General features: G+C 40.7%; 1 protein-coding gene across 1 annotated transcript in view; it reads left to right on the plus strand.

The window, feature by feature from the left end:
- EPHA3 (EPH receptor A3) overlaps positions 1-12,941 on the plus strand; it is a 176,214-nt gene that overhangs the window by 146,659 nt on the left and 16,614 nt on the right. Inside the window, exons 12-14 of the mRNA XM_066207743.1 lie at positions 1,817-1,878; positions 4,146-4,355; positions 10,858-11,007. Coding sequence (XP_066063840.1) covers positions 1,817-1,878; positions 4,146-4,355; positions 10,858-11,007 — 422 coding nt within the window. The remainder of the gene's footprint in view (positions 1-1,816; positions 1,879-4,145; positions 4,356-10,857; positions 11,008-12,941) is intronic.

Raw genomic sequence — 12,941 nt, forward strand, 5'->3', positions numbered from 1 at the left:
AACAAATCAATCACCACATCGGGCTTCCTGCCTCGCCTCCAGTGCAGAATTGTTCCTCTGCTCCTTGTGGACTTCGGTCCTGCATTTCCCAGCTGCTGCCCTGCACTCCTGGGCACGCTGCAGGCAGCAGTCTTAAAAACCAGCACGCATGTTCTGCTTAGTTTACTAATAATTTACAGCAATTTGTAGCCTGCTATTGTAATAAACCTGGGCAACGCTGTTGACACAACTTGTTATCATTTATAAAGGGCCGTGCTTTGATAAATGGATGCAGAGGGTTCTTTTAAAACTTCAGAGCATGTGCTTCTTATTATGGGCACATTTCCAACTGAATGAGATTGAAACCCTGCCCTTAAAGCTTTTTGGAGTGTGGGTGAGCAAGGCAGGAAGATGCTCCTGTAATAATTTGGAGCACGTATTTCTTACTCTAATTTAAGTTCTCCTGATAAAGTCTGGTAAAATTGCCTGAGTTTGTACAGAAACCAGGCACCTGTCTCCTGGCTTCAAAGTGCAGGGCAAAGTAAATTGATTTATCACAGAAAGTTTTGGGTAGCCCTGTACTTGAAAGGTCCAGCAGCATCTTTTCTGTGTTACCAGAAATCCCTTTGAATTCCTGTTACACACAGAGTGCAAGTTTAGTACTTTAACTGTGTGTTTCTGGCTAGCAAGACTTAAGTATAAATAGAGTTTTTGCTTGAGCTTTTATATTGTTAGATCTTGTATCTGTATCGTCTCTTATATCATTCAAGATTAATATTTTGCATGCAGTATTTCCTACTTGTGAATGGATGATGGTCAGCTACTCATTTGTGTGACTCCCACAGTATAACGCATCATTTGTACCACAGAAAGAAGATATTTGATATATGAATATATTAATTCTTAATATTCTTCTCCTGTTAAACTCATTCTTTGAAATTACTACTTCTCTTTTAAGATTTCTATTTGGTAGAAGCTGTGTTTTTTTGAAAAGCAAACAGAAAAAGGTGGTTGTTACCATTCACTTGGGGTTTTAATGGCTTTCTTGTTCTTAATTAAGCTGGGTACCTTTTCCAAACCTCATGCTGTTCAATTTTAAAAGCTAAAATTTCACCATGCCCACTATACAACATGCAGGCCTTTGTCCTACTTTTATGGTCAGATGCCTTCCTGTATTTTATGTGCAATAATAATTCATCTCCTTAAATAACTTCATGCTCTTACCCACCTTTCTCTCTACCACAAAGAGAAAATAAGCAAAGCATTAGTAAATATTATGAGATAATAAAATCCATATGATGGTAAAATATTAGCAGGGCAATGACCTTGGTCTGAAAACTTCCCCGTCATCACATTAATTTTTTGCATTAGTTTCTCTCCAGCATGTCAGAGCTGCGTATAAAATCTTGGTTGTGTGGCAAAATTCCTTCCTAGGATGGAAGGAATGGTTTCAAAAACCGGACTGAATATGCCTGGATGAGTTTTGGAAATTGCTCAAGGCTTTTCAAGGGCTGTTTCCTTAGAGTTTGCCGTTGCCCCGTGGGTGCAGCGTGTAAAGGTCCAACTTTGTGCGGTCAGGGATCCCACCACAGAGAGAAGGGGTTCCTGGAAGGAGGGAATGCCCATCTTACAGCTCTGCTTCTCTTTCCAGTGCTCTGTGTTTTACTGTGCACTTTCCATCTTTATCTGCACCCATGCATCTTTTGCTTCCTTTCTAAATGTAAAAATTATCCTTGGGGGTCAGGAAGTTTTGGACACATTCCTGAAATGCTGGGGTTTGCTGATTGTGTTCCAGTGCGTTCCTCTGAAAAGCCTGACCCCTGCGCTCTATTTTCAGGTAAACCAGTTATGATTGTTACTGAATATATGGAGAATGGTTCCTTGGACAGCTTCCTACGAGTAAGTGCAACAGGAAACTAAACGGGGCAGAAGTGGCTCTTGTTCTGGACTTGCTATGGGTTTGCTGCCACTCTGCACTGATTCATCATCAGCTCTTGTTCCTTGATATTTCCTTATTTTCATTTGGGTTTGTGAGTATCATGATGCGCTCAGAAAGCCACGTAGGGATCTGCCAGTCCATTTGCAGTAAGCATTATTCCAAAATGAAGACAGTCTTGGTTGCATTAGTATGTCACATCTATTAAAAAGATCTGTTAAAAACAAAACAGCATTCTGGTACACAGAAATGGGAACTGTTTTTCTGGAGGCTGAATTATGGCAGTAATGCAGTTATGCTTATTGGTTGGCAGCCTCTATGTCTAAGCAAGAGATTTTCAAAATGAATGGATTTGTGGAAATTTTATCAATAATGAAAAAGTTGAGAGGACAGCCCCATACCTGAGGATGTTAGAAATGTTTAGCTAGCAAAGTTTACTGGCTTGTTTTCTTTTTCCAACCTTAGACATACTAATGCTGTGGCTGATTTATCTTTGTTTTCTGTCAAAGTTGGTAGCGAGCCTAAAAAAATTCAAATGCTCCCTGTGTCACCAAGATTTACTTGTGGCAAAACAAGGAGTGTAGGAGAAATGAAATCCCATCTGAGGGGAAACACTGGTTTAATTTTAATTTGTTAGGGCAAACTCAGCTTTGGCTGGGAGACTGCTTTGGTTCTGCCACGGCTGAATGACATTATCCCCCAAATTCATAACATTGAACTAGACATTTAACCCCAAAAGGGGATAGATTGTCAACCTGAGTTTCACTATGTACTATATATGTTATGGTGTCCACTGGAGCATGTAAAATACATATAAATAATGTGTCAGTATAGCTGAATGAAATATCTCTGTACTGAACTATACATATTTTGTTTAGGCTTGAAATCCTTGAAGAAAGAGCCCTGAGGAAAGGAGAATAATTTCTGACTGCACAGAACAGTTGTTCAGCTTGTTCTTTCGTTTTAGTGTGGTTTTTTTGGGGGTTTTTACTACTCTTGTGTGGAAACATAGATAAGAACCTCGTGACTCATTAATATCACGGGCCACTCAGGCCATATAACCCTTTTTATAAATGCCTTTTGAAACTACTTAGTTTGCTTTCCCCATTGCCATTGAAATGCTCTCTGAGCATCTGATTCTGTTCATGATTAGAAACCTTCTGGTCTTTAGCTAAATCTTTTCCAGAGTCTACATAAAATTCTCTTGTGTTGGCTCTGATAAAAAAGGGACAGACAACAGCTAAGAATCTTTTAAAATAATTCATTTCTTCATGAAGGGGAATTCTGAGAGAGACTCTTCAAGCATCCACTGTGTCGTAGATTTGTCTAATGTTTACAGTGCTAATATCACCCCCAAGCACAGTAATCAAAAATGAAATGTGGATGCAGTCTGGCAGACTGATTCATGTCAGATCACCTCAAGTGGCAGAGCCAGCTCCTCTGCATTTAATAAAATTCCAGAAGCAGCAGCACGAGGAGTTGGAGAGCTGCCCATGAGGGGATACGTTTACAGCACTGGGGAATTCATCTGAGAGCTGCACAACAACAAATGCTGTCCTATTGTCCATATTTCCATATATCAATAGCAAAAGTAGGTGTTAACAGACAGGATTAGTAGGAGTTGGGAGATTTTAATTATGCCCAGAAGTAGATGATTAGAAATATATCCAACTAATGGTTTCTAGGCTAAGCCATAATGTGTTTCAGTAATTTTTTCTGTTCCTGAAGTTGAGGAAAATTTTAAGGGATGAGTTTAAAAGTAACGGGATTTGAAAGCTGCTGAATCAGATCAGCGTTTGCCTTTTGCTAAATCAATTTCTTGTGTAATAGAAAACTTTCATTAGGCCATTGGGGAAGGCTTGGATTTTCACTGAAAAAATCCTGTGGCCTTGCAGGGAAGTTGGACATCTGTTTCTCTAATGTTCTGACACTCCAGTCTCAGGAGCACACACAACTTAGATTTATGTGCTGCTTTCACACGTGTCCCATCTAGGAAATTAAAATTCTGATGACAGCAAGAAGGGGAAAAATGAATTTCGATCTGAATTGCAAATCTGTCCCCTTCCCTCAGCTGATTGGGACATCAGCGTGGTTCCACACGTGGCGTTTAAATCACAACGCCTGACTCGCGAGCTCCTCATTTGAGGAGCTTCCAAGGTATTTGTGAAAAAAAATCCGTGCGGGAAGGAACGTGAGCAATCCCCGAGGTGACATTTCCAATGTTTTCCAGAAGCATGATGCCCAGTTCACAGTCATCCAGCTGGTGGGCATGCTTCGAGGGATCGCATCTGGCATGAAGTACCTGTCGGATATGGGTTACGTCCATCGGGACTTGGCTGCTCGTAACATCCTCATCAACAGCAACCTGGTGTGCAAAGTCTCAGATTTCGGGCTGTCTCGTGTACTGGAGGACGACCCAGAAGCTGCTTACACCACCAGGGTGAGTTCCTGTGCTCCTTTGCCCCGTCAAAGTTGTTGTTGGTTGTGACAATGGCTGAAATCTGATGGACATCTGACATCCGGGGCTGTGTTGCAGAGGGCAGTCAGTCCTGTACGCCCAGAGTTGTTCGGTAAACCAGAAGGTCATCACAGCTATTTTTAAATTCATGTCTTGGAGAAAATAGAAAATGTACATACAAAAAAAGTGTGGTTTGTGTTGGTGGATTACTTTGCTTAGACTATGCAAAATTCTTGGCTCCCTTTCTTTCTCCTGGATCTGTAAAGGAGTGAATTTCACAATTAAGGCCTGAGTTCTTTTGGCACGCAATAATTTTAAGAACTCACGCGTGCTCTGAGAAGTTTTAGTTGCACTGCTGATTTAGCTCCCACACAGTAAAAAAAAAAAATCCCACCCATCAAATTTTTTGTGTGTTTTCCAGCATGATAGGACATATGTCTGACTGGAGCACACTGATGTCACTGTTCTTCAAGGGTGTATCATTCATACCTGCTCCTTTACCTCTAACTGAGTGAAAACTTGAGTAAAACGAAAAAATGCCCATCTGATTATCACCCTGAATAACACCTCCATTTTTTTTGTGGAAGCCTTTAACTTTATGTATATGTGTGTATTGCACTTGGATATCTGGTTGCTCATTCTAAAGCTATTTAAAGTGGATTTTGTTAACTATACAAAAAGTGACATTAACATCCAGTATCTTAGTCAGTGTAATTTGCATTGCTCACAGTAATCGCCTCATCTTCACCGTACAAACCAGATTACAATGCATCAGCATAACCATAATGTGGGTTTTCTAAGGTTTCCCTCATTCCTGAACACTGACAGGAGCAATCAGTCATTTTAGTAGCTTGCATGCTGCCTTCTTCATGATTGAAATAAAATAACATGTGAGAAATGAGTAAAGAAATGACAGTTTCCTTGCACATTATATACACACACATTAGCAGAAATGTATTTATCAATCATACCTTCGTAACTTACCAGGTATAAAGACTCTATTCTTTACTTGACCTTTCAATGTTTTCTTTGCCCTCTGATAAACTTTGTCACGGAGTTAGAAATATGCAATATATGCCACTTTGGGAAACTGTGCAGAGATCTGTCACGGTTAATACAAAGAGACATTAGTAGGAGAAAGCAGTTTTAATTCTCAGTAGTGTTACAGCATTAATAAATAAATGTTCCTGGAACGCAGGAGTTCCTCCAGAGAAAATGGTCTGGTGGTCCAGCCAGGGGTGTGTTGCTGTGTCAGAAACCTTTTTGCTCTCTTCTTAAAACCAAGCTGAAAATGAAGCGTTGGATGAAGCTGTCACGTCAGTGACGTGTCTGTGGGTGGCTTGGACAAATCAGGGGGCACAGGGTGTCAGTGTTTTCAGCCAGTGTTCCGTGGGAATTTCCTCTTCCTCTCCTCCTGCCACCTACTCCCTGAGTTTACCTGCCTGTTTGCAATTAGATCGTGAAATCAGATGGAAAGAAACTATTTTGTAGAGTGTAATCATCTGTGATCAGTAAACTCCATCTGGCGTTTATGGTGTGTGTGCAAACTGCTGCAGAAGATGCCCAGACAATTAAAACCTTCAAACACAACTTAGGACAAATCTGATTCTTTTTCAAGGGTTGTTGCTGTGAAAATACCTGTGCCACATGTCGGCTCTGAGAGAAGAGCAAGGCTATTTGATATTCACCTTTTTTGCTCACGTTTCCTTTGAAGTGAGTGTAATGTAGATGTCAAGGGAGTGTTTCCAGGTGGGATGTTTGATCCCCAGCTGAAAAAAAACGGAGACCACAGATGTGAAAACAGAGCTTCACTCCGCTGGCAGAGAGATGAACAGTTCGTGTTCCTGCTGCTTGGATATTTCACAAAACACAGGACCATTTCCTAGGCTTAGCACATTTTGCAACCACTAATTATAGGACAAAGCCAAGACAAAAATGGTGCCACTTTTTAAAAACAATGGCATCATCTCAAACTGTTTCATGCCTAATAATGGCATTGTCCCAAACTATTTCATGTCTTTAAAACTAAAGGATGACAAGATATTAAAAAAAAAAATCTAAATTATAGCTCAAATTTCAAACATTACAGAGTGTGTATTATATTGTTGTCCTCCTGTCCTCCATCTCTTCCTACTCCCAGTTGTCCATTTAGTACCAGAGGTACTAGAGTTAGCTGCCAAGATGGATGCTTTATCTATTTAGGCTCCTTCTCTACCCCTATTTTCCACCTGTAAATGTCAAAGCCCGAGAATGATTCGACTGCTTTAATTCATAATTGCAAGTCAGGATTGATCTACCTCCCAGAAACCCAGCCAGGCTTTCAGTCCTCACCACTGCCTGGGTGAAATTTTATGTTGTGCTGTTCTCAGAAGCGGCGTCTGAAGCTTTGCATAAAGGCTATGAACGTGTATCCTTTAATACATCAATAATTTATGTATTCCTTTATATATCAATGCATAATCTGTGATGTTCGTGCCATTGTACCAGAAGCCTGAAGGACAATGCAAAGATCACAAGTGCACATGTGAAATACAGGGAATCAGGAGTTGTAAGGAACTTTCCTACCTGACAGGGTCATTTTTTTTTTTACCTCCTGAATTATTGTCACTGCCTTGATACCACAAAAGGCCTGTGGCAGCCTGGGGTCTGCCTGCTTACAGAAGCAGAAGCCAGCATGTGAATCAGGCTTCAGGCTGACTGGCTGTTTGGATTTTTTTTTTATTTTTTCCACAGGTTCTTTGTGCCCGAGGGGATGTGCTGTAATTATCTACATTCTCCATATCTATTCACTTTTAATTGAAACACCCGAGATTGTATTAAAATTGTCATTGTCAGTTCATCCTTGTTATTTTTCAGATGTCTGTTTGACAGGTGGGTGGGCTAATGCCACAGTATGAAGTGGAAGTGAATTTAAGCCATCACTGTTTTAGAGGGACTGTAATTATGTCTCTCAAAGACAGTATTTGGGTAATGAGTAGATGAACTTTGACTATTTAAGGACACAGATACATCACCAGGATTCATGGCATTTCTATGTAGGTGCAGCCCATGCTGGACAGGAATCAGTTGCATTTTCCCTGTATGTGCAAAATCACAGTGATACACTCTGAATGTATTGAAGGGCGTGGTAAAAAAGGAAGCAAAACCCCAGAAATTCCCTTGCCCCGAAGCACAGAGGAAAGGAACAGTGTTCTGTCATCACTGACTACTCAAGGAGGAGGTGATTTCAATATGAAACGTTAACTAGTAAGGGACTGACAAGCTGCCTCAGATAATTCCAGGTGCGCAAGAAGGTAAAACAGGCTCATCTCACTCACAGGAATCTGTCTTGTTCTGTACCATTAAAATATCTCCTGAACTCTCCCAGGTCCTGGGATAATGAATGAATGTCAGCCTTATATTTTCAACTTTTTCTGCAAAGTCCTTCTAGTGGTTCAGCGAGAATCCATTTTTCTTGATTCTCTCCTCCCCAGGCCTGTGGCTTAGGTGCCTGTGGCTGTCACCTTGTAACAGATTATAAATCAGAATATTGGAATGGGTTCTGAAGTCCTGGAAACAGCTGCCTTGTGCTGGAGTGCCAGACGTGCTAGAAATAAATTGAGGACTTCATTGACTTCAGATGAATTATGTTTGGAGAGGCAGATACTGCAGGAATAGCAGCTCCATCTACAGAAGATAAAACTTTTGGTTACTGCTGCCTCACTGATTTCCAGCCCTGAGAGAGGTTCTCTGACCTAGACTGCCTGGGATTTTGAGCTGCAGTAACCAGCTCCTACAATCTCTAACACCAGAGCTGTTCGTGTTCTTAAACTATTCCAAAAAGAAAAGAGTCAGCAAAATCCCTTTTTAGAAGTAATTATGACATTTTTATGACAAATTGGGCAGCAGAAGGGCAAAATTACACTTTTAGACTCTGTTCAGTGGCAGTTGATTTATTTTTTTAAAATACATTTTAATTAATATTTCTGTCTTATTTATGGTAATGCTATGTGTGCCTGCAGGTTTTTATAGGATTATAGCTGAGGCTTAGCAAAGAAAATTTGAAAGCCACTGACTCACACTCATTATAATAAGAATCTGGGGTTGATGTACCTTCCTTTTTCTCCCTTTTCAGTAAAGCAAAGCCAGAAATTGTTTCATTGAGTTTCTAATCTTTCTGAAATAAAGCAGTCCCAATATGTGAGAAGACTTAATTAATGGGTTTTTTGGGGGTTTTTTTGAAATATGTTTCACTAGTTGCATAAATGACTTTTTACATAAGATTGTAAAGACCTTCTATCCAATATAAAATTCCTGCCGTTGTCTAGTGGGAGATGTGTGATTCTCTTCGTGGTGGTGAGGTCTTTGTTGATGTAAATTTAGGATATGGCTTTCCCCCAGGCTTGCCGTTCTTTATTGAAAACCAAGGCTCACTTCTAGCGCAGAAAACAGAGAGATTGATTTCTTTATCAGCCTCACATCTAACACTGTAAGTGGATTTGTTGGGAAAACACGAGGCTGGGGGAGAGCTTTCCTTGTTTCTTGGCTGGGCCTTGGACTCGCTGAGGGCCCCTGGACACTTGTAAAGGGAGCTTATTAATTGAGTATGAGCAAAACAAAGTCATTTTTATGTTCTTGGTCCTGTTCTGGAGCAGCACCGGGAATTGTGAATAAAGTTATAATGCATGGAAAATACAATGTACTTTTTGTGACTAAAGAACATCACCTAATAGATTAAATTTCTGAGAGAGAGAGAGAGAGAGAGATCAGGCTCTTCATCTGGCTTCAGTGATAAAACAGGGGTTTCCAGTTTATTTCCTGTGTCCTATTTGCTGGTCTGCAAGTGATGTGGAAATTTGGTGTTTACCTGATTTTGGGGACTGTGTGTGAAATGATGGTTTGTCTTTTGGTAGGGAGCTCTGCTAAACAGAATGGGATCCATGAAAACCATATGCCAAGACGATCCCTTCCCTGACCTTTGCCAAGCCTCTAAGACTCATCTAGTCACATTTTGGAGGCCTAAATTGTAGTCTGAGTCAGGGCTGCCTGTGTTGTTTCTATTTAATTTAATTCATGCAATATTAGCCATGAAAATGAAGATGCTTCAGTGTAGTTAAGACTGTATTTAGGTTTCTAATGAACACTAATGTTTGCATTTCTATTGTTAACCAAGCTAGTGAGTCTAAAGCTGGTGATTTCGTAGCTACCCTCAGTGCAACTACAGTTTATGGGAGTGTAGGCGAAGCAGTAAAACATTTAAATCTTTTTTTTCTTGCTGGTTACTCAGTGGAAATAAGAGCACTCTCTCCCCACAGAGGTGGTTGTGAGGAGAGGTGTGTGACTGGAGTATGATGGGGGTGTCAGAGGCACTGCAAAGAGCTGGTCTGGTGTGAAATCTTCAGAATATATTCTGTGCATGTTGTGCAGAACTGGAAATAACTTTAAACTCTCACAGTTTTCTGTACTAAAACACATTCACTCCAGAATTGCCTTCAGGAACAAGCTTTGCACTGCTATCTTTTAGAACTTTATTTTCTCACGTGTGACTCTCAGAAAACTCTGCCAAAGCTGGCATCACCAGGAATTGTCTCTTTGCTCTAGTTCTCACATTTTAAAAACTCAGCCTGAGGTTCCTTGAGTGCATTTTATCAACCTGACCTACAGCACCAAGTGGTGGCCATGACCAGAGGGATGTTCCCCTACCTACCACGTTAATTGTACTGGTAGCTTCAGTTCTCTTCAGGTTTGGCATTTAATGACGGCTTGCTTCTCTTATGAGCGTAAAAATGTCCAAGGCCACTCTCCAGGCTGACTTTTCTGCGCTCTTCCCTCTGCACAGATGACCCCGTCTGAACCTTTGCGTGTCAGCTGGAGGCTTGGCTTTAGTGAAATGAAACAACATCATGGCCCCTTACTTTCCTTGAATGTCCTAGAAAACCTGGTGTAGCCATGCAGGTTCCACACCAACAGGGAATTCACTTCGGCGCCTTAGAATCAGCCACATCCAGCCCTCCTGTGCTGTGCAGAAGGACCTGGGTCACAAGCAAGGACCTTGGGCTGGGTTTTTCACCTTTAATGCTGTATGACTGTCGTGGCAGTTTCCAAACATTTCATAACTGAAAATCAACCAGACTTGATTTACCATTTACTCTTATCTGTGTAAATTATGCTACACACACACACACACATACATATAAAATATATATGTGTGTGTCTATAAAGTATGTATGCTGTGCTGTACTATATATCTCTATATTGTAGATAGATAAATCTGTGGTAAATCTATTGGATATCAGTAGATTTTGCACTGAAATGTATTTTACTCTCTCTTTTGCTCTTATGGCAAACGGCAGCGGCGTTTTGCAGCTCACGCTGAGTTTTTTTACACCAGTATCACTGAGAATAACTGATAACTGAGAATCTCAGGGATGAAATAATCAACCACACAACATCATATTTGTTGCAGGACAGTCAAATGGGCTCTCTGGTTTTGTTTTGCTCCCAGGGGGGCAAGATCCCCATCCGATGGACGTCCCCAGAAGCGATTGCCTATCGGAAGTTCACGTCGGCCAGCGACGCCTGGAGCTATGGGATTGTCCTCTGGGAGGTGATGTCCTATGGGGAGAGGCCCTACTGGGAGATGTCCAACCAGGATGTGAGTAAATCGTTGTCCGAGTTATGTTCTCAGATAGGGAATCAAGCTGTGGAGGGAGGCCAGGACCAGGTGGCTCTGAGTTTTTGATGAATGAGGTGTGGGGATTAATATGGCCGGATCACCCTGGTCGAGTAAAAGTTCATTAGAACTTTAAAAACCCTCCATCTTTATAGCAGAGTGTTTCGGACCTCTGAAGGAGCAGAGCAGAGAATTTTATCCCATTGGTGGTTTTCTGTAAGATGATGCAAACAATTCCACTGCAGTGAGGTCACTGCCTTTTACATTCCTTAGCTCGTGGTTAGAAAACCCTCCCAAATTTCTGTTGATCCCCTTTGGTTCCACTTGTCTAATACTCTGTAGAAGTTCTCTGTAAATGTCAAATGCACAGAATAAATCGCTCCTGGCACTTGTGAAAAAAGAGAAGCAAAGCATTTCTGCTAAGAGTTTAATGAAACCAAAATGCTTCTGGAAGTAATCAATGGATAAAATAGAGAAGGAGAGTGATCTGATTAGACTTCCAATACAGGTTTCTTTGTAACATTAGTAAACTGTCCAAGCCAGCAATCCAAATGATTAATGGAGCTCTCCCAGTATTTTTTAAAGAAGCATAACATTTCCCCAAAGAAGATTTTTATTATATCTATTTTGGCTTCTTTTCCTCTTGTTTTATTAATTTTAGATTTATTCCACAGGGGTTCCTTATGGACCAAATTTTATGGAGTGCAGTCACTCACACAAATAGATTTTCCAAGGAGCTGATATATATTGTTACTTGTCCTAAATCAAAATAAATAAGTCAGTACCTTAGCTGTATTCAAACATTTTTCTGTACTACTTTATGTTAAATAAGGAAAGAGAGAAGAAAACTTCCTTTTAAATGGGTACCTCTGCAACCCAAGTCGCTGCAGAAAACGATGCGTTTCTTTTAATTGGTAATGAATGTTTTCGTGGAGATTAATGTATCCTGCAGACTGATATATTAGTGGAATGCCTTTAATAATATCCCATTAAAATCAGAAACTGAAGGATTAACCTATTTACGTGCCTCTCCTTCATGGCTGCTTAAACCATTAACTGTTCCCTTGTCCTTGTTCTAATTCAGAATAGTTTGTTCTGCTTTTCAATTAATTGACCCAGATGAAAAGGAAAGATTAACAGAATATGGCTTTATCATGTTCTATGTTGAATACACTGAGTTTTTCTTTTCATGGGGCAATAGATACTGCAGGCCTGATCAAGAGGTGTTAGATTCTAGTGAAAAGGCTGGATTAAAAAGCTTCTGGACAGCATGAATTCTAAAATAATCTTGGTTTTGTGTGTGTCAATCTGGAAAAATTATGGAAAATGTAGACAAATTTTATCAGTCTAGGTAAATTATGAGGAATTGGGCTTGCAGTGCCTAGTAGAAAGTGTACAGTTATCCACGAGGTAAGTTTTGAAAGCGTTTTGTGGCCCTGTGACATCATCCACAAGACCTTTTGTCTGTGGGTTCAGGATGCCCAGTGAGGGGGCAGGTTGATTTTTCGGCAGGGTAGGTTGTTTTTTTCTCTTGGTGTTTTGCGTTCAGTGCCCACAGGAGGATGTGGAAAGGTTGTTTTTCCTGTTGGTTTTTTGGAGGTCAGTGTCCACTAGAGGATGTGGAAAACATGTGTTGCTAAGGGTGATGAGAGGAGAGATATTCAAGACCTTTTTGAAGTTTGGCATACTTTAGCAAGCGCCTGCTAACTGCGGCTTTTGTTTACGGATTTAGTTCAACCGAGTGTGAGCTTCTGAGATCCTTTCCACACACTCACCTTCTTCAAAGTCACACGCTGTATCTTAACTCCCCTCTCTGCATGCCTAATCTACTGCCTGGTTTACTTTGCAGATAAACGAGAGACAATTAGCGAATAAACACGTTTGTTTAAACACGGAATGTCCAAACGTTAACAGCT

The sequence above is a fragment of the Chamaea fasciata genome, unplaced genomic scaffold, assembly GCF_029207755.1.
Source record: "Chamaea fasciata isolate MVZ Bird 193981 ecotype frontalis unplaced genomic scaffold, bChaFas1.0.hap1 SCAF_2, whole genome shotgun sequence".
Classification (NCBI taxonomy): domain Eukaryota; kingdom Metazoa; phylum Chordata; class Aves; order Passeriformes; family Sylviidae; genus Chamaea; species Chamaea fasciata.